Source organism: Rhamphochromis sp. 'chilingali', assembly GCF_963969265.1.
Source record: "Rhamphochromis sp. 'chilingali' genome assembly, chromosome: 14".
Taxonomy (NCBI): domain Eukaryota; kingdom Metazoa; phylum Chordata; class Actinopteri; order Cichliformes; family Cichlidae; genus Rhamphochromis; species Rhamphochromis sp. 'chilingali'.
Genome location: NC_137941.1, coordinates 1,076,181 through 1,097,999, shown reverse-complemented (window position 1 = coordinate 1,097,999; position 21,819 = coordinate 1,076,181). Strand labels below are relative to the sequence as shown.

At 45.1% G+C, this 21,819-nt stretch overlaps 1 protein-coding gene across 5 annotated transcripts; it reads right to left on the bottom strand.

The window, feature by feature from the left end:
* Nucleotides 1-5,264: 5,264 nt before the first annotated feature.
* On the bottom strand, nt 5,265-19,031 carry LOC308410498 (CD276 antigen-like). 5 transcript variants are annotated; one of them, XM_080903846.1, is made up of 11 exons: nt 18,693-19,031; nt 17,499-17,549; nt 17,242-17,284; nt 15,804-16,142; nt 15,355-15,648; nt 10,576-10,683; nt 8,506-8,547; nt 8,351-8,401; nt 7,977-8,033; nt 7,834-7,890; nt 5,265-7,536 (listed from the first exon to the last, which is right to left on the bottom strand). In XM_080903846.1, the coding sequence occupies exons 3-11, from the start codon at nt 17,276-17,278 to the stop codon at nt 7,466-7,468; spliced, it is 1,056 nt and encodes a 351-aa protein (XP_080759972.1). In that variant the 5' UTR covers nt 17,279-17,284; nt 17,499-17,549; nt 18,693-19,031; the 3' UTR covers nt 5,265-7,465. The 5 variants fall into 5 exon arrangements, with proteins under 5 accessions (XP_080759972.1, XP_080759973.1, XP_080759974.1 ...); XM_080903847.1 differs by lacking the exon at nt 18,693-19,031 and adding an exon at nt 18,460-18,686; XM_080903848.1 differs by lacking the exon at nt 17,499-17,549.
* Between the last annotated feature and the right edge of the window lie 2,788 nt (nt 19,032-21,819).

Here is a 21,819-nt window from a genome sequence, read left to right as displayed (position 1 = left end):
CTCATGATGCTTAATCGACGTAATCAACCTTAATTTGATGCAGTGTGAAAAAAAATGCACAGAAATCAATTATTTTTCAAGAAATATTAAATAGATTCAACATCTTTCTTCAACAAAATTGCAGACTGCACAGATGGTACCTTCCCAAAGGAAAAAGTACTATAGCTTACTAGGGTATATTAGACTTAATAGTTACTATATACAGTAATTGACTTCTATTCATTTTACATCAAATTAAAACTTTGGGTGTCAGATAATTATTTATTAAAAGCTCGACATTTTAAATGAGAATAAGAAAGAAAAGTATGTCTTTGTGCCCCCTTTTCCCTGTTAATGCCCTATCAGCCCCCCTGGCTAAACTTTGCTAGATCCGCCCCTGCACAGTTACAGCCGTCAGCTACGTAGAAAAAGATCCTGGAGTAGAAAGTAACATTAAATAAATTCTAACAACAGCTGATCAAGCTTAAACGTGCTGCTGTTGTTCAGCCGCTGGTTTCCTCTTTCTGGTGCAAAGTGGGCCAAAAGCAAACTAGAGAAACGGACTCGCGACAGAAAAGCCGATCAGCTGATCGTTAAGCAGTTTCATGATTGAAGTAGCAGCAAGAAGAGGCAGTCGCTCCATATATCGTTTGTTAAGCTTAACGCAGGAATGCTTTACAAACATTCAGAGATGGACTTACACACTTGCTTTACTTCTCTCGGGATAACTTTGTCGGAGATGAAATGCCGGGTTGCTAGCGAAGCTCCAAATGCTATCCAGACCACCGACAGGTCCCGCATGCCACAGCCGCTCTATCACGTGATGCATACTGCTCCGACGTGCTAACGTTCTGAGGTGAGTTACGGCGTGTTGCAAGTTTTGTGAGGTGCTTTCGTGATATTTAATGGATCGGATTACATTTTTTATTTTTCTCCGATATCCGATCCAGTAATTTAGGTCAGTATCGGACCGATACCGATACGTAATATCGGATCGGTCCATCTCTAGTACACATATTTACAAATAATAATAAAAAGTGAGTCAGTACATTTCAACATTTTCAGCAATCACTCACAATCCTGGCACTGCCATGGTATCTGTAGTCTGCATTTACCACATGTGTATCTGTAGCAGTGAACACATCACACAGTGGCATGATTGTTCTTGCATTTGTGTTTGACCTGACACATTGCTCTTTTTCCAGGGCTAGGTGTGGAGGGTTGTGTCCAAAGCAACTGTTCTTTTCTGTTTCATTTTCTCCGTCTCCTGCTGCAGACAAAGAGATAATGATAATGACTGCTGTATCTGTGTAATGTTCGTTCTGATGCTCCCTGTGGCCTCTAAAGCATCTGAGCCAACTGTCACAACCTTTCAGAAACACCTGCAGCTCCTTCCTGACAGAACCTGGTCGATGCGGGTACGAGGCCCCGTGCAGCAGCAGTAAACACGTGTCTGCAATGCTGGAAATAAAACTGAGCTCATTCTGGAAAGCAGAGCTGGAATAAACAATGCTTTAAGGAGTGCATTAACTCTGGAAGAAAGAGGGGCGGCGATACCCTGCTATTATATTGGTCCATAGTTTCCACTGATTGTTGTTTTATTGTAAGAGATGAGTAAAGTGAGTGTGAGACGTCGCAGCTCTTTGTGGCGAGTACTCATCACAGGACGGTTTGATAGCTGAAGCGAGCACGAGCATCTTACTCACATCTGAAACTAGAGCCTGATGTAATAGAAATAATCCTGCAAAGGTCAAGAGTTCGTCTTTCCTTCCTGTTATATTCAAAGCACTTTAACCTTTGACCTCTGCTGGATGCCCCCTGGTTCATACTGTAGCTTAGTGTTTGTGGCTGATAAAGTGCAGATATTCTCCCACTGGTGGAAAAGATCACAGCAGTTCAGTTTAAGACTGTTTTAGCTTCAGTGAGAGTCATCATCAAACAAGAACGACGTTTCTGTGTAGAAAATAACTGATTTTGCTTTTATTTAACTAAAAGTGATAATCCTGCTTAAATAGCTTAGTAGTGCACAGGTTCTGTGCACAGGCATTCATATTTCAGGGGTAATTGTGCCTCCTCGTGCCCCCTTCTATGGCCATCATATATTGGGTATATGGATGGAGCGGGCCTGGGGGCCAGTACGTAAATGTGAACCCAAACGCAGATTCAGACGCAGACAGCAGGAATCAGTCTTAACTTGGCTTCATTTACAGACCCAAGAGAAACACAGTACACGGGAGAAATGTGCGTGGACGTGGAACTCGAACGTGGGTCTCTGAAACAGCACGAGAAAGGTCAGGAGGGGCACTGCGGTACGGAGACCTGAGGACATGTGACAGACTGGATTAAGTGAACACGAACAAATAAACCACAAGAAGCAAAGGCGCCGTATTACTAACACAGCTACGCAGATGAAGAGATGAATAGTTGTGGTCTTCAATACTGCTAAGTGATCATCCAGCATCACACACAGGTGATCATGACAGGTGTGTTGATGTGGGCTCCACTGGGGTGGAAAAACACAGCCAGTCACCGGGAGCATGACAGCATATCTAAAATGAGAACATTCACTTTCCAAATAAACCAGTCAAGAGTGTTGTTGGTCCTCCTGTTTATGTAAATGATCTACATTCTCCATAATCATCACTATGTTCCCAGCACAGATCTGGCAACAGTGGGAAGGAAAAACTCCCTTTTAACAGGAAGAAACAGGACAAAGACACCCTGTGGAAGAGAGCCAGAGGTTAATAATAACTAATGATTAAATGCAGAGAGGTGAGTGAAGAGGAAACACCCAGTGCATCATGGGAATCCCTGGCAGCCTACGTCTATTGCAGCATAACTAAGGGAGGATTCAGGGTCACCTGGTCCAGCCCTAACTATATGCTTTAGCAAAAAGGAAATTTTGAAGCCTAATCTTGAAAGTAGAGATAGTGTCTGTCTCCTGAATCCAAACTGGAAGCTGGTTCCACAGAAGAGGGGCCTGAAAACTGAAGGCTCTGCCTCCCAGGGAGCCAATGAAGAGAATCCAATACAGGAGAAATTTTCAGCGTCACTCTGAGACAGGATATTTCTAGTTTTAGAGATGTTGCACAAATGTAAGAAAGCAGTCCTACATTTTTGTTTAGTATGTGCGTTGAAGGACATGTCCTGGTCCATCCATCCATTCGCTTCCGCTTATCCTTTTCAGGGTCGCGGGGGGCGCTGGAGCCTATCCTAGCTGTCATAGGGCGAGAGGCGGGGTACACCCTGGACAGGTCGCCAGTCTGTCGCAGGGCCAACACACAGGGACAGACAACCATTCGCACTCACATCTAGTGGCAATTTGGATTATCCGATTAACCTATACCCACAAGCTGCATGTCTTTGGACGGTGGGAGGAAGCCGGAGTACCCGGAGGGAACCCACGCAAACATGGAGAGAACATGCAAACTCCACACAGAAAGACCCCGGCCTGATGGTGGAATTGAACTCAGGACCTTCTTGGTGTGCGTCAACAGTGCTAACCACCGTGCCACCGTGCTGCCTGGACATGTCCTGGTCAAAAAACAGAAATCAGGGCAGCAGTTCTTGTTTTTCTGTTATGAAGTACCCGCTTTCTGTAACCTCATGACGCAAATCCTGACTCACAGTGAAGAAGAGGAAGCAGCGCTGCCACTTCTAAGGTCAGCTTGTATTTCTCCTTCCAGAGAACTGACTGAGAAGACAAAGGTTGGAGGTGCCGTGTGACTGAAGATCTCTCGTCCGTCCTCCTCTACAGTTTCAGATCTTCAGATTTCACTGTTCACAATTTTTATCACTGAGCTTTATTCCAAACAGAATCTGAAACCTCTGACAGCCATGAACCATTTCCTGTGTTGTTGTGCTGTGGTGTGCACAGGTGCCATGTGGTGTTGTCCTGTCTTGTGTATGCTCAATCTGAGGAAACAGAGTGTTTCCCACTCATCAACAGCAACAAGATAACACAAGTAAACACCTTCATGACCTCAAGCTGAAGCACATTTTGTATCTGCAGCAGGACAATGATCCAAGTCCGACTCTGAGTGGCTTTAGAAAAACAAAATGAGGACTTTAGAGTGGCCTTCAGGTCACTTCCTGTGTGTTTGCTTTCAGGTGTTTCTGACTGCGTCGATGCTTTCTAATAATAAGCCGAGCGCTCGCATTCACAGCACAGCAATGGGAATGTTAAATGCCGCCTGTGGGGTAGTGATGTTCCTGATGTTATTTCATTCTAACTTTCAGAATACTAAATAAACCACTTCTGCACTCAATATTGAGTCTGATGTTTGAGGCTACAGTTTGTCCGAACAGATAAAAGATTAATCATATTTCAGAGCCATTTGAAAATGATCCCAGCAAATATTTCAGTGTTCAATAACCGTCTGTAATCAGTCGAGTGGCAGCTCAGAAGTCGTTTAGAATGAAAGCTGAAGCAGCACGTCTCCTCCCTCACCTCTGTAATGGTAATTATCTGTTTACCGATTAGAATAAAACTAAATAAAAAAAATAACATTTTCTCAATTAAAAAAAACAAGAAGGGTAGCACGGCGGCACGGTGGTAAATGGTAAAATGGTAAATGGCCTGCATTTGTATAGCGCTTTTCTAGTCCATAGGACCCCAAAGCGCTTCACACTACATTCAGTCATTCATGCACACATTCACACACTGGCGATAGCAAGCTACATTGTAGCCACAGCTGCCCTGGGGCGCACTGACAGAGGCGGTGGTTAGCACTGTTGCCGCACAGCAAGAAGGTCCTGAGTTCAATTCCACCATCAGGCCGAGGGCTTTCTGTGTGGAGTTTGCATGTTCTCTCCATGTTTGCGTGGGTTCCCTCCGGGTACTCCGGCTTCCTCCCACCGTCCAAAGACATGCAGCTTGTGGGGATAGGTTAATTGGATAATCCAAATTGCCACTAGATGTGAATGCGAATGGTTGTCTGTCCCTGTGTGTTGGCCCTGCGACAGACTGGCGACCCGTCCAGGGTGTACCCTGCCTCTCGCCCTATGACAGCTGGGATAGGCTCCAGCGGCCCCGTGACCCTGAAAAGGATAAGTGCATGGATGGATGGGGGGAAGAAAAGGGGTCACTCAGTCCCACAGATGTCCAGGTTTAAATTCCCCTGAGCTGATTGGAGCTGATCGTCCTCACGTGTTAGGGATTCCTGACTTTATCGTACTGACATCACCACAGGAAGGACAGACGTGCTGTCAGGTGTGTCACCATGACACAAATGAAATATAATTTAGAAGTAACTGAAAGTAATATTTAGAACTTTTAATCCCAGTCTGTGCTCATAACAGCAGATTCATTGATTCTTTACAGTAATCTGATCGTCACTTTGTGCTAACACAGTTAATATAAATATACATACAGCGGACGCATGCACATTTATTACTGTACATTTCTTTACAACAGTCACACGGACTCTTCAGAAGAACCGAGGTCATGATGTCATCTGTAATCCATAACCAGGAGTGAGGAGACGCTCTCGGGCTCCAGGCGAGGTTCAGTGGAGCCGTGAGTGCTCGGTGCTTTTGCGACCACTAGCTGCCCGTTGTGTTGCTGTTGTGGTGGTGATGACTGTAAGTGTGTTAGGTCATGGACACGTGCAGAGCAGAGAGAGTCGACGCGTCGGAGAGCAGGTGTGACAGACCTTTGTGTTTACAGTGAAGTCTCCCTGAAATGTGATGTTTGCAGCTGGAAGCATCAGTAAAGGAGGTCCTGCTGGCTGTGTGTCTGCAGCTAACACAAACTCAACACGTTCTTTAAATATCCTGTTAAACTCTCCTTTAGTTTTAGGATGAAATGAGGCTCCAAAGTGAACCAGCGCATGTTGTAGCACCAGTTACCCAAAATCCTGTGAACTTCCAACAAGTATGGAATAACCAGAGGTGGCAAAAGTACACTTAAAGAATACTCCAGTAAAAGCTGAAGTACTGATTCAACCTCTTTACTCAAGTCAAAGTAAAAAAGTACCGGCTCTGAAATGTAACATAAGAAATAAAAACATAGCTCCGCTGGTCTGATGCAAAGGGAACCGAACCTTGTGTCTATATTAATGTAAACAGAAAAGTGAGTACATGAAAGTCGGGGGTGGGGGGAGCCTAACATCAGTTGTAAGGGCTCAGCGTGGGGAAAGTGCTTTGGCGTAACCAGCAGCTGGGGGAGCGCCTCGTCTCCTCGCCTCTTCTCCTCACCTCGTCTCCTCGCCTCGCCTCCTCGCCTCTTTCTCCTTTCTCTTTTCCGTCCCCCGGTCTCCTACGTTGTGGTTGTACAAACTCAAATTTTTAAAATTAAATAAATAAAAAACCTTTAATAGATTCTGACTCGTGGACCATTGTAAGAAATGCTGTAATGGTCCAGTTGGGAAAATAACTCTGGCAGTTCTGATCGTGACGCTGTTGGACTGATTCAAAAACATGAGGACTGACATGTAAGCTTTAAATGAGCACTTGAAGCTCTCTCCTTCCTTTCTCATCTTTCTCGAGTTAGTTTCGTTTCTCTGTGAGTTGGACCTTTAGCTGCCAGACACACTGACAGCATAGAAACAGTTTGTTTGTTAAGCTGATGCACCTGAAATTACCTGCAAACGCGTTGCTTCCTTTCTGCTCCCTGGTCAGTATTACTAGCTTCAGAGGATCAGTGAGCGCAGCATATGAACATCTGACCACGTGGATCATGCATAAATTGTCCTGTTGCCTCTTCCACCCCCCTGTCCCTAAATTTCCAGTGTTTCATGTTTGTCAGTGTGTTACTGTACCAGCTGTGTATCGAATGCACACAAATTAAAATGCATAAATAAATATATAAAAGATGAAGTAAAGGAGTAAAACTGTTGTGAACATGTTCATAGCAACACTCCATTCACATGCTGCTGAATCATCGTCATCATTATTAGTCATCACTGCTCCTCATTCTCACACAGCAAAGATGGATTCAGCCTCCTATAATCTGTATTTACAGCATACAGCAGATGTCAGCTAACATCTAAAACAGCATTAAGTTATGAAATTCTGGATTGTAGACTCTTACAGTTCAGAATCTTTAAATAAAGTGACAAACAAGAAAACGGTGCAGCTGATCGGACCCTGTTCAGCTGGGAAACAGTAAAGACGCGAAATCCTTGTTTTGTTGCTCGAGGAAAGCTGAGCTCAGTCAGTCACAGCAGCTTCACCGGCTCACGGTTCATTTGATCGTTTCATCCTTCTCAGCGTCTTGAGGCAAAAGCAGAGCTCAAACAGAACATTTTAGCTCCCTGCATCGTTCATTGGTTTTACTGTAGGTTTCACTGAGTCCGCCTGGAGAAGAACTCGTTGGCACTAAGAACGAGCCAATAACAGGTCATTTTAAACTGAACTGTGCAAATAAAAAGGTTTAAACTCTTCAGGAAACGACTCTGCCGACGCCTCTGGTGTGTCGGCTGCACAGCCGTCGTCCTGTTCACAGCGTGTGTGAGTGCAGTCGAACAATGAATCCATCCTCAGTTTAGTCAGTGTTTGCGTGCACGCTGCCTCCGCCTTGCTCTGCACCACCTGCAGGGCGGTGCTCCTGGTTTTCTAAAAGAAAAGCAGACAAAACATTTTTCTCAGAAACGATCCAACAGCGATTTCTCGACTGTGAAACAGATGAATGCAGGTTTTAATCCTCTTCACCAGAGTGTGTGCAGCACAGTTAGAGCTGTAAGTATCTGGACATCAAACACTTCTCATTTTCTATTCAGTGTCTGTTCACCATCACAGTGACTCAAACAGTTAAGGTGTGACCAAAGTGCTGCTTTAAAATTACATTTTTATTCATATTTCTACAGACTGTTAATGTCTGCTAACTCGGTGCAGCACAGACACGAACACTACCTGCTCCATCTAGAAGGTTTTGGTCCACGTTGTCTCGATGTGCATCTCCCCACTCATCTGTGGAAACAGCACATCAGAGTGTAGCTGCTGAGTGTGTCAGTCATCTTATCTCATTGTGTTTGTGAGTGAGCCAAAGTCCAAACCTTCATCCTGTGGATCCTCGTCGTCTCTGCTCCCTTCATTTGCTGCCTCTTGAGATTCTAACAAAATCAAAGAAACAATGGTTGACAAACATTAAAGAACTGTGACATGTGACACGCTGTCTTTGGATGTGAGAGCTCCGAGACCCTCACGCTGCAGGATCACTCTTTGCATGACTACCAGAGTCCCTTCCAGCTGATTTCAGGGGTTCCTTCTCTCCATGACGAGTTTAATTTTGAAATATAGCCGTCTGCACAGTGTTGGTAACACCATCATGGTCTCTACCATATATTTCCAAATATGTCACTATTTCCCAGGCGTTCCAGATGTTGAACCTCTGCTGTGAGAGCACCAGGACCGCCTCCCCCCTTCTTACCTTCTTGGAGCTCCATTTGTTGGTCTGCATGGTTTTCACCTCCTGGCTGTTCTACACCAGAAACAAAGCAAAGCTCTTCAGTCAAGAATCAACTGTGGAGCTGTGACCCTCCAATCGTGTCATCATAGATCTTTTTGACCTCACTGCAGAATTACCTCCATTCAGTTGTCCGTTGGATTCATCGCCAGATTTGCAGCCTAAAAGCAAAAGCAGAGGAAAAAGGTTAGGAGCAGGAAACACTAAATAACTGAAGTGCTGTGAGAAAAATATTGTTTCATTTGGAAAGTCAAATATGGATGTGGGAAGAAACAGCCAGATCCTGACTGGTTCACCAAAGATCTGACAGATAGAAGTTAAGCTCGAATCTAACTCAGTTACGGTCACTGTCACTTCCTGTTTTATTTTGTAATCCTGGATATGTTATGCCTCTGTGTCTTGACTAACAGTCTTGTTAGTAACAGTGGCTGTATCCCAACTCAGGGTCTGCAGCCTTAAAGGCGCATTTTAAGGCCGATTACGTCACAGCGACGCGACGAAGGCTGTCCCAATTCGAAGGCTGCTCGAAATGCGGCCCTCAAATGCGTCCTTCATTTCCCTGAATTTTAAGGCTGTGGCAGTGTAGACTTCGTGGCCCAACATATCCCAGAATGCATAGCGCGGCGGTGGGTGTGGATAATTTTGCCGATAAAAAACGGCGGATGAGGGGCGCCCAAAGAGTGAACTTTAAGTACTGAATATGATGTCACTTATTTATGTGCAAATGTTTAATAACGAAGAGCATTAAAACATTACTGTTGGCCACATGTCGGCAAAGTCATGTGACATTAGTGACGTTTGTACTAACTTGGTTTTAAAGCCTTTACTTTAAATATACGTCGTTCAATAGCTGAGCTTAATCTCACAGAGAATGATCAAAGCTCATGTTGAAACAAACAAATGAACAAAAGATTTTCTCCTTCATCTCTGTCAAACACAGCTGTATGACACGTTTCCAGCTGTTAGTATCATGGTTGCTAGGCAACCTGGGCAGCGCGACGGAGGCTAGACCGTCCCATTTCACAAGCCTCGCACTTCCGGCCTTAGCGGTCTTTGAGTACGCGGCCCTTGTGGACCGTTAAGGCTGCAGACCCTGAATTGGGACACAGCCTCTGTCTCTTCCCAGAAATCACAGACCAGGCACATAAGTGTCGTTAGCACAGCTGGTGCAGGGTCCTCCAGTCACTCACTCTGCAGCTCTACAGACTGCTGACCTTTCACTCCTGTAACACGACCTGTTAGGACTTGCTGAGCTTTGACTTCTGGCAGTTAACAAAGTTTGAAGGTTGCTTTACTTCCTTGTAAACTACCTGGATAGAATACAAAAATCTGTTTAAACAGAAACAGCAGCTACCTCTCAGTGTACTGATGCTTTACTATGATCATTGTATGAATGGGCAGCAGGTGCATGTACTGGTCTGCTGTGGTTTAGTGGTCGATCTACGTTCCTACCCTGACGTTTGCCCTGAGCTGAAATGATCTTCCCCGAGGAGTTGTTACTCTCCCACACTGGAGTAGCTAAATGTCCTCTGATGGATCGCTGCAACAGTCGGGGCCGACTTAATGAATCCTCTCTGCACTGTGAGAAAACGTTTCTTCTGCTTCATACACTGTGTAACTGTGACAGCAGTGTTACTTATGTAGCTACGGCTGAGTCTATGACCACACAACAATACAGCCATAGCTACAGTACGACTGTAAAGACGACTCAGTTTACAGGTTAATAATAACGTTGTGTTGCTGTGCTGTGTGACACGTTTGTCTCATTTAAAACGTGTGTTTGTGGACAGCCTGTGTGACTTTACAGACGGATGAACGTTCGCTCTCTTTATGAAACAGCTAAGTGCTCCGTAGGCGGGGTCAAAACGGTGGCTCTGACCCCGCCCACTTTAACATCACAAAAACATGAAGCGATCACAGCAGTATGCTCCTGCTGATTGCTCAAGCATGTCTGCATGTGACCCGAAGAGGTCATCAATGAAGACACGACGCTGACAAAGTGCAAAGATTCTCCATCACAGCTCTGAAGACCTGAATCCAAAAGCCTAACAGGGTCTATGACTGTTCAAACTTTTGACTGATTATTGCTGTCACTGATTTATTGATCAGTGTTTGAACAATTCATTTTCAACATTACATCATATGTTTACTGTAAATGTTAAAAGAACATAACTCAATGTTTTACTTACGTTTCTTGTAGCAGATGTATGTGCCTACTGCTAATCCTGCTATTACTAATGCTACTGAGACAGAAACTAGACGTATGAATGCGTGCACTCCTGGATTTGTGTCTGGACCTGTGAAGAATATGACAGAACAACAGAAATGAGCTGGGCTGCTTTACCAACAACTGTAATTATTATTCAGGTTACCTTAAAATCCAGGTTAGGCTACATGAATATTTTCTCTTATTAATGAAATTCTAACAGTGACAGTGGTGTCCCATAACGATGTGGGCTTCATAGATAATTGGCAAACCTTCTGGAGGAAACCTGGTCTTGTTAGGAGAGACGGCATCCATCCCACTTTGGATGGAGCAGCTCTCATTTCTAGAAATATGGACAAATTTATTAAACCCCCCAAAATATGACTATCCAGAGTTGGGACCAGGAAGCAGAGTTGCAGTCTTACACGCCTCTCTGCAGCTTCTCTCCTCCTGCTACCCCCCAAAACCCATCTCCATAGAGACTGTGTCAGCTCCCAAACAGACAAAAAACAAACTAAAAACCAGCAACAAACAACTTAAACATAAACAATTACAAAGAAAGAACAATACAGTATCCACATCTGAACCAAAGAGTAAAACTTTATTAAACATTCAGTTCATCTGGACGTTTGCAGTGGGAGAAACGTTTCGTCATCATCAGGTGACGTCTTCAGTTTCAGCTGACTGCAGGTTTCCTTATAAACAGTACATTTGCATAATGACTGAATGCAAATTCTCATGACCATTGATCAACAACCACTGATCAATTATTAAATATTAGGTCTCTCTCCTCCAAGTCTCTGTTAGTACATGACTTAATAATTGATCAACAAATCGATTTACTCTGCCTTACAGAAACCTGGTTGCAGCAGGATGATTATGTTAGTTTAAATGAATCAACACCCCTGAGTCATTCTAACTACCAGAAACCTCGAAGCACAGGCCGAGGGGGAGGTGTGGCAGCAATTTTTCACACCAGCCTATTAATTAATGAAAGACCAAGACAGACTTTTAATTCATTTGAAAGCCTGATGCTTCGCCTCGTCCACCCCAGCTGTGAAACTCAGAAACCAGTCTTACTTGTTATCATCTATCGTCCACCTGGGCCTTACACAGAGTTTCTGTCTGATTTCTCAGACTTTATATCTGATTGAGTGCTCAGCTCGTCTGTAATAACACCACCACTCATTCACCTATAAGTATGTCAAAGATGGCCCCGCCCCTCCCTGAGCCTGGTTCTGTTGGAGGTTTCTTCCTGTTAAAAGGGAGTTTTTCCTTCCCACTGTCACCAAAGTGCTTGCTCATAGGGGGTCATATGATTGTTGGGTTTTTCTCTGTATGTATTATTGTAGGGTCGACCTTACAATATAAAGTGCCCTGAGGCGACTGTTATTGTGATTTGGCGCTGTGTAAATAAAATTGAAGTTGAAATCTGAAGGACAGCCATGTAACACTGTCAGGACAGTGATGGCAGTATCGGTGTCATCTCTGTCATAACGTTCATCAAACATTCTGCAGGATGATCCAGCAAGGTCTTGGAGGATTTACAGGATTTCGACTCAGTGAAGTGTTTGCTGACTCAGAAAGTCCCTGATTTTTATTGGCTTTTAATGATTTTTAATGTCTTATGTTTTACGGAGTCGTGGCTCAGTGAGGACATCCCGGACTGCGCGCTCAAGCTGGAGGGCTTTCATCTGCTGCGCGCGGACCGGCAGGCCGCTCTCTCCGGTAAAACCAAAGGTGGAGGTGTCTGCTTCTACATCAATAGTGGCTGGTGCACAGATGTAACAGTGATTGCTCAGCACTGCTCTCCCTCTCTGGAATATCTTTTTATTCACTGCAAACCGTTTTATTCTCCGCGGGAGTTTGCTTCATTCATCCTGGCCGCTGTTTACATCCCGCCAGACGCGGATGCGCAAGCAGCTCAGTGCGCACTCGCAGAGCAGATTCTCCACACGGAGCGGACATACCCGGACTCTCTCATCATTGCTCTTGGGGACTTTAACAAAGCCAATCTGAGCCATGAGCTTCCGAAATACAAGCAGTATATTAAATGCCCGACCAGAGAGGAGAGGACATTGGACCACTGCTACAGCACGATCAGCGGGGCCTATCGCGCGGTGCCGCGCGCTTCACTCGGACTTTCTGATCACGTCATGATCCACCTAATCCCCGCGTACAGACAGAGGCTGAAGCTCTCCAAACCTGTCGTGAGGACCAAAAAACTGTGGAGCAACGAGGCTGTGGAGGAGCTTCGCACGTGTTTGGAGACCACAGACTGGGACACAATGAAGGCTGCTTCTAACAGCTTGGACGAGTTTACGGACACTGTCACCTCCTATATCCACGTCTGTGAGGACAGCATTGTGCCATCACGCACCAGGGTGAGTTATAACAATGACAAACCCTGGTTTACTCCTAAACTCAAAAAGCTGTGGCTGGAAAAGAGTAAGGCGTTCAGAAGCGGAGACAGGGACTGCTACAGAGAGGCCAAGTACAGGTTCACTAAAGAAGTGGACATTGCTAAACATCAGCACTCTGAGAAGATGCAGCAGCAGATCTCAGAGAATGACTCGGCCTCTGTGTGGAAAGGTTTTAGGAATATTACAAACTACAAGCCTAAAACCCCCCACTCCACTGATGACTTGCTCTTAGCCAACACCCTCAACGACTTCTACTGCCGTTTAGACGAGCCATCAGGCAGCCTTCACACCTCCAACGGCCCCAACAATAGAGGCACTTTGGACACTCATTCCCCCACCTCTCCCCCCTCCACAGAGCCATCACCACCTTCAAACTGTTCACCTGCAACACCCCCCTCCTCACCCCACACAAAAGAGGATTTCACACCACCTCCTCCGACCACAACTCTTCATATTCATGAAGCAGATGTGAGGAAGCAGTTTAAGAGTCTGAATGCTCGGAAAGCTCCCGGCCCAGACGGTGTGTCTCCTGCCACCCTCAGACACTGTGCAAACGAGCTGGCCCCAGTGTTTTCTGGCATTTTCAACTCCTCACTGCAGGCATGTCATGTGCCTGCCTGCTTCAAGTCCTCTACCATAATCCCTGTCCCCAAGAAACCTAGGATCACTGGACTAAATGACTACAGACCCGTGGCTCTGACATCTGTGGTCATGAAGTCTTTTGAGCGCCTAGTTCTCTCCCATCTCAAGACCCTCACGGCCCCCCTCCTGGACCCCCTGCAGTTTGCATATAGAGCCAACAGGTCTGTAGACGACGCCATCAACATGGCCCTACACTTCATCCTGCAGCATCTGGACTCCCCAGGAACCTACGCCAGGATCCTGTTTGTGGACTTCAGCTCAGCCTTCAACACCATCCTTCCAGACCATCTCCGAGGCAAGCTTTCCCAGATGAATGTGCCTGATCCCATCTGCCGGTGGATCACTGACTTCCTGACGGACAGGAAGCAGCATGTGAGGCTGGGAAAGAATGTCTCGGACTCCCGGACCATCAGCACCGGCTCCCCTCAGGGCTGTGTTCTTTCTCCTCTGCTCTTCTCCCTGTACACCAACTGCTGCACCTCCACCCACCAGTCTGTCAAGCTAATCAAGTTCGCAGATGACACCACCGTCATTGGGCTCATCTCTGACGGGGATGAGTCTGCCTACAGGAGGGAGGTTGAACGTCTGGTGTCCTGGTGCAGCCACAACAACCTGGTGCTGAATGCCCAGAAGACAGTGGAGATTATTGTGGACTTCAGGAAGCACACAGCCCCACTCCCCCCCATCATCCTGACTGACACCCCCATCACCTCTGTGGACTCATTCCGCTTCCTGGGTACCACCATCACCCAGGACCTGAAGTGGGAGCCCACCATCACCTCCGTCATCAAGAAAGCCCAGCAGAGGATGTACTTCCTGAGGCAGCTGAAGAAATTCAACCTGCCAACACGGACGATGATGCAATTCTACACTGCAATCATCGAGTCCATCCTCACCTCCTCCATCACCGTGTGGTACGCTGGAGCCACTATCAGGGACAAACAGAGACTGCAGCGTGTTGTGCGCTCTGCTGAGAAGGTGATTGGCTGCAGACTCCCATCTCTGCAGGACCTGTACACCTCCAGGACACTGGGGCGTGCAGCTCGGATCTCAGCTGACCCTTCTCACCCTGGACACAGTCTGTTTGACCTGCTCCCCTCAGGCAGGAGGCTCCGGTCCATTCGCACCAGAACCTCTCGCCACAAGAACAGTTTCTTCCCCTCTGCTGTTGGACACATGAACAATAACCACATGACTGTCCCCGCCACTAACACATGACCCTACGCTGTGTCACTGCATCATTTCATGTCTGGCACTGATCACCACCTGCACTCATGTATATATCTTTCTACGTAGCACTCATAATTCTTATTCTCATGTATATATCTCATGTATATCTCATGCACATATCTTTCTTTCTACATAGCACTTTAATTCTTATTGTCTGCACTGAAGCACCGCAGCAATTTCCTAATGTTGTAAACCTCAACATCTGGCAATAAACCCATTCTGATTCTGATTCTGATTCTGATTCATTTTAAAAATGTTCCCCAGATTCTACCTGAAACTGTGTGAACATCCATCGGGGGACGGATGTACAACAGAAACATATCAGCAGCGTCCCTTCAATACTGATTAGGCTCAAACAAGCACTGAGTTTAACAAAATAGTGCTAATGTTACAACATTATCTAGCCCCGCCTCCACCAGCACTCCCACTCTGACAGATACTGGGGTTTGCTGATGCGCTGCACTCACCAGCACCATCTCTGTCTATCTTTGTGGTGGTGTTGATGCTTTGGTTGGAGCGAGGGTTGGTGATGCGGCAGGTCACCGACACCAGCTCCTTCACACTGACGGAGCTCCTGACAGTGAAGGTTCCATCCTTTGCGTCCCTCTCGTGGGTCGGTTTGTATTCATGCAGGTCCACATATTCACCACCGGTCGTGTTTTGACCCGACCATGACACGCTGGATTCAGGGTATCCTCCACGCGCTGTGCAGGTCACAGTGTCTGCTGTGTCAATGGTCAGGTTTATATCTCTGTAGGAAGCTGTGACAGAGGTGAACACTGTTTACACACCACAGACATTCAGAGCACATCAGCACAAACACTTCATGCCAGAAACAAGAACATCAGAGTCAGAGCTGTATGAAAAGTCTCAGGGAGACGTATTCGATCTGGACGTAAGAAGATATCTTCCTTACCTGAAACCTGCAGTGTTGAGTTGCAGCGGCGCTCACGTCTGTCTTTGAAGGAAGCCATGACCCAGAACGACTTCTGGTCGTCTGCAGCTGTAACACTGTGAAGTTTAATGGAGATGTTCCCCGATCCAAACTCAGAAGCAAAGACTGTAACTCTGTTCCTGTAGACTTCAGATGTTGTTTGTTGACACGTTTGTTCACAATGAATCAAAATGTTTTCAGTCCCGTCCTCCTGCCAGTAAAACCACTTTGGCCTTGTTGGAACTGGGAGTTTACAGGTAACCAGCACAGAGCCTCCAACAGTGGCACCGAGGAGCTCCGCTCGCTGACCCGAGATGAGGGCTGGAAAAAGAAACACAAACACATCAGTAACGATGTAATTATGACATCAGTGATGTAACGCACAGTTTAAGAAAACCAGCCAAACTGTAAACAGACAGGCACTGACAGGACCAACTTCAAGTTTGTTTTTCACTATTTAAAGATTTTATTTTAAAAACAGAAATCTGATTGGTTCTTTGTGCCTCACAAACCTTTTTCCTTCTGGCTGGAGTGCAGTCTCTCACACTAGTGGCTAATTTGGGTCATTAACTTTCCCAAATTACTATCAGTTGTTTTGGATTCTCTGTATTTTTTGCGTTACTGTCCAGTCTTCACCTTATAATATAAAGCTGTTTTTGTTGCTAAATAAATAAATTGAATTAAACTAAGTGAAACGTAATTTAATATTAAAAATCTCCAGTGAGATGAGATGGATCTGTTGGGTTATTGTGGTATTATTAGCTCTAAATGCTCCTTCATCCCTAAAATCAAAGAAACAAACTGAAGGTTAAAAACAGCAGAGTGTCATAAACAAGAGGATTTACAAGGTTAGGCAGAGTTAGCAGGTAGTTAGCTGGTTTCTATTGAGAGTTTAGTCGGCTTGAGAATGATTGTTTACCAGAGGGTTTAAATATTTGCTGTCTGGGGCACCTCGAGCTGCAGAGGCCAAGAATGATGACTGAAGAGCTTTAGGGGCTTTGTGTCTGTTCAATAAATAAGAGCCTCACACAGCGCAGGAGACACTTGGACAGGACGCTCAGTCGATACATCAGCACTTAACATGCAGACAGAGCCTCAGCTGTGTGCTGTAAACTCCATTTAGCTTTCACTGAAGCCGATACAGCTGGAATGCATTTACTTGGATTTAGTATGGATGCAGCACACTTATAGCCAGGACATGGTAAATCATAGAGCTGTAATAGCTGTATGATTTAAATATGGCTCATGAAAGAAAGACAAATGGAGCAGATGGTCTTTAATAACTTTAGGTTTGTTAGTCCTTAAATAAATATAAAAGTACAAATTACAAATCGAGCCCAAACATGCATATTTCTGGGGATATTTGAGCATCATGTAGCAGCACATCCTCCACCAGGAGTAAAGCCCAAACATATCTTACCACCGAGCAGTCCGACCACGAGGCCTGCAGTTAACATGTCTGCCTGTAAAACAAAGGTAAAACATGCTGTGGTCACATATCTATTATTGCGTGTAAACACACTGTTTCATCTTCCTCATGAAGTCTGGCTGGCCTCCAGCAGGTGTTACTGGAAATGTAATGAGCCCACATTGTATTCAGATTAGTAACAAGATCACAGTAATAAAGTGATATAATCCCAGTACTTTGTGTTTAAACAGTGTTTAGCACACACTCACAGGATTACATGGTGTCGGGCTCACAGACAGCAGCTGTTCCACCTCTGCATGCTGTAAGCAAATAACAACAACAGCTACAGAGTCAAACATCCTGGAGAGCAGCTTTCTGTGAAGGATCCACACAGTGGGGAGAGCCCACAGAGCATCACGGAGGGAAATTCTGGGATTGTGGTACTTTGCAAATGTGTGCTCTATGCATGCAGCTGCTAACCAGTTAAACAAATAGATTTAGCAGCCAAACCTCAGGTGTATTACAGGCATCGTGTCATAAATGCAAACAACTTTTTACTGATGAAGTAGCGAGTCAAACTTGGCTTGAAATAAACCATCATGAAGCTGTTCTTTGTTCTTTGCACAGTGATGTGTTTTCAGTGAGAAACTTCTGGTTTCTCACTGCAGCAAATGAAATCTGAGCTACATGCACTCAACAGTAATTCAGTTCAGTTTCGTTGTATTTATATAGCTGGTTTATACTGGTTATACTGGTTTACTATTTTTCTTTTTACATTCAAAACAAAAAAGGTAAACTGAACATCAAGACAATTCTATAAAAAAATAAATGTTGTTATGTTACCTCAATATTACTGAGATGTATTTCAATATGTCTGTAAAATACATTTGTTTTATTTATTTTTCGTTTTAATGTTATGAACTACAGCAACATCTGTGGTGTTACAGGTCAGTTTTGACAATTTTATATTTACTTGAAAAGAAAAAGGGGGGAAAGTACTTCATTTTATGGTGTTTATAAAAGCAGATTCCGAAGAAAGTGTCCGGATCTATAACGGCTCGCTCTTTGGTTTGCTGAAAGCCTTTAAGCGCTGATCCGACATAAAACAAAGTCACACAGACGAGCACGCGCGCACACCACGGAAACACTGTTAATATTAAAATTAATAAACAGGAAGTCAAACATGGAAGGAATGAAAAAGAAGCAAAGCTGTAAATCTCCAGACTGTACCGGCTCAGGTCAGCACGATAAAGATGATTCAAAGCAAACTGAGTTTGAAGACTCAAAGGTTTCCAGCAGCGCGCAGGACGGTGCACAGTCATAAAAGCTCAGGACACGCGTGACAGCCGGAGCTGTTCTCTCAGCTAAGTAAGAGCCAAATATTTCTTTCATCGCCAATAAACGCGTAACTGATCCCAGGAAGCCTCTGTGAGCGCTGCGTCCTCACAGACTTACAGACTCACCTGAATCAGAGTCTGTCACAGGAGCCCGGGCTGCTCCTCTCACGGCCGCGGTGAAGAGTGGCTCCCGTTATCCGCACGTCCTCTCTTACAGACAACCTCGACTTCCCCTTCTCACTCTCAGCCACGCGCACGTGCACGTTTTCTGCTTCTGCATTGCTTCCTTTCTGGTGATAAAAACCTTTCAACGATCGTGGCTCAAGAGTTGAGAGGGCGCCTTGTAATCGGAAGGTTCCCGGTTCGAGCCCCGGCGTGAACAGTCTCGGTCGTTGTGTCCTTGGGCTGGTGGTATGTAGCTTACCATCACCAGTGTGTGAATGGGTGGCTGATTGGATATGTAAAGCGCTGTGGGGGTCCTTGGGGACTAGTAAAGCCTCCTACAAATACAGGCCATTTACCATTACTCTGCTGACGTCATAACCTCGGTGTCATGCATTCATAAAATCTGATCATCAGTTTAACCGGAGAGTGTTTCAGGTGCTGAGCAGTTGCAGTTTATAGCTGCCATTATTATCATCATCGACAGAAATAAAAAGGCTGCTTCCCGTCTGCTATGACTTCCACAAACCTGTGTGTCCACACCTCGCTGTGACCTGAACTGTTACAGCAAACATCAGAGGGGACACTTTGGTGCTCGTGATTTTACCTCAAAGCAAAAATAATCGTGATAATAAACTGTCATGCTGCTTTCTGAAGAAAAGAAGAACTGGGCATACTCAGGAAGCTCCTCAGGTGTTATCGGTCCATTCCGTGTGTTGGGAAGCCCAGCAGCGACACCTTGTGGCGACGCGTTTAATCACCGTCATATGGCAGATTGCCCTTTCAGCTACAGCAGCACTGCAGCTGGTTCAGCTGGAGATTCGGAGGCTTACCGCCATGCAGCGGACATAACCTGAGGCTTTCGCAAAAGACACTCGCAAAACACTTACAAGCTAATGTGTGGGTCACATGTGGATCGACTGTTGAGTAAAATGCCTCCAGCCTAGTAGCGGTTTTTGATATGGGCGACATGGGCGACTGCTCACGGCGGCATCGTGGTGGGGGGCGTCATCACGGGCATCGGCAAAAAAAGTTGCTCGTACTCATTCTGCCCAGACATCATGGCAGCGCGTTTTGGGGATGGCATTGGTACCCAGTGGCGGTCACTCCCTCTGCCCCCCCCCCCCCCCCCCCCCCCACACACACACACACACACACACACACACACATACACATATAAAACATATTAAGGATTGCACATTAACATAAAACTGTTGTACACACACACACATATGAAGAGAGAGAGTGCATAGTATGCAAGCGGCTACCAAACAGCCATCATAATTCATCACACAATGAGAACAGGACAAAGCAACAACTGACAATGATTCATTAATATTAAAACCTGTAACATAATGTGTTGTTTGGAGTTTCGTCTGTTACTGTTGCTGTTTTTACCATTTCTTCTTGGAGCAACTGTAACCCACATTATTTCCTTAGGGATTAATAAAGTATTCTGACTCTGATTGTTTCAGGATGAGCTGCCATTATCCAATCACACATCTGCTTACCTGCATCTGTTGCTCGTTTCTCCTCCTCTTCTTTTCTCTTTTTTCTAAACTGAGCACCTGATGACTTTGAACGTTTCTTGTGCATCTTCCACTGGTTTTAATTTTGCACTCCAGTATGAACACCCATCCCCCAACCCGAGGATCAGCACAACATAACCTAACAGACCTACACCTTAGTTCACAGATTCAATTAGTCTAAGGTGTATTTCTGGGATTTCACACAACCGAGGAATACATGATGGGCTTGGATTTACAACATTATAAATGAAATGTGCTCTATTTGGAAGCAGCAGGCCCCTCCCCTTTCAACGGGTTGTGTGTGACTTTAAATCATCAAACTGTAAATTAAACATTTCAAATTGTTATTGATCCTTTACCCCGAGTCCTAAAGTGTATATTAATTCTTTTACTCTTAAATATTTATTGTGTATGTATGTAGCGGAGATGACAATAAAGTTTACTTTGACTTCAGCAGCGAGCACCGATGTTTTTTCGAAATTCTACACGCGAAAGGTGAGCGCGAGAGGCCTCGGTGCGCCTGCTCGCTGCTGAAGTCAAAGTAAACTTTATTGCTGCTTCCGAATAGAGCACATTTCATTCATAATGTTGTAAATCCAAGCCCATCATGTATTCATGATTTGAATCCTGGGTTGTGCGAAATCCCAGAAATAAACCCGAGACAAAGTGAATCTGTGAATTAAGTTCATACTGGAGTGCAAAATTAAAACCAAGATGGACAAGAAAAGTTCAAAGTCATCAGGTGCTCAGTTTAGAAAAAAGAGAAAAGAAGAGGAGGAGAAACGAGCAACAGATGCAGGTAAGCAGATGTGTGATTGGATAATGGCAGCTCATCCTGAAACAATCAGAATCAGAATACTTTATTAATCCCTAAGGAAATAATGTGTGTTACAGTTGCTCCAAGAAGAAATGGTAAAAACAGCAACAGTAACAGACTAAACTCCAAACAATACATTATGTTACAGGTTTTACACATTTAAGAAACAGCACTAATATATACAGATCACTCAGTTATAAATATCAAGGATTAACAGAGGGGATTATAAATAAATATCAAGAAAATTGATGAGAATATTCCAGAGTAGAAAAAAGCGTGTGCAAAAAGGCTGTAACTGTTGCAGTGTTCACAGTGTGTTAGATGGAGGAGCTGTACAGGGAGCCACAGACAGGAATGATTCCTGTGTCGGTCAGTGGTGCATTGTGGGTAATCTCAGTCTCTCACTGAACGTGCTCCTGTGAGTAGCCAGCATGTCATGGAGAGGGTGGGAGGTGTTATCCATGATTGTCCTTATCTTGGACAACATCTGCCTTTCAGACACCACCCTAACGTCCAGCTCCATCCCCACAACATTACTGGCCACGTGGATCAGTTAATTTAGTCTGTTGGGGACAGTGAAAACTTGGGCGCTTCTCTGGCGCTGATAGTTGGCGTCTGTCTTGTGTCAGTGACATAAAAGACGGATTTAATGCGACATGACCATCAAACAGCAGTCGCTTTCTAAAACATCAGATATGTATCGGATTCAGGACCCAAGTCGGATTTGTGCCGTTCACACTGTCAC

What these genes read in the sequence shown, in the direction of transcription:
- LOC308410498 (XM_080903845.1), bottom strand. Translation starts at nt 17,588, where the DNA reads ATGTTTGACTCTGTAGCTGTTGTTGTTATTTGCTTACAGCATGCAGAG. An exon ending in GATAGACAGAGATGGTGCTG is followed by an intron (nt 10,684 to 15,354) that starts GTGAGTGCAGCG and finishes TATTCTTCACAG; the next exon opens with GTCCAGACACAAATCCAGGA. An exon ending in CAACGGACAACTGAATGGAG is followed by an intron (nt 8,402 to 8,505) that starts GTAATTCTGCAG and finishes TTTCTGGTGTAG; the next exon opens with AACAGCCAGGAGGTGAAAAC.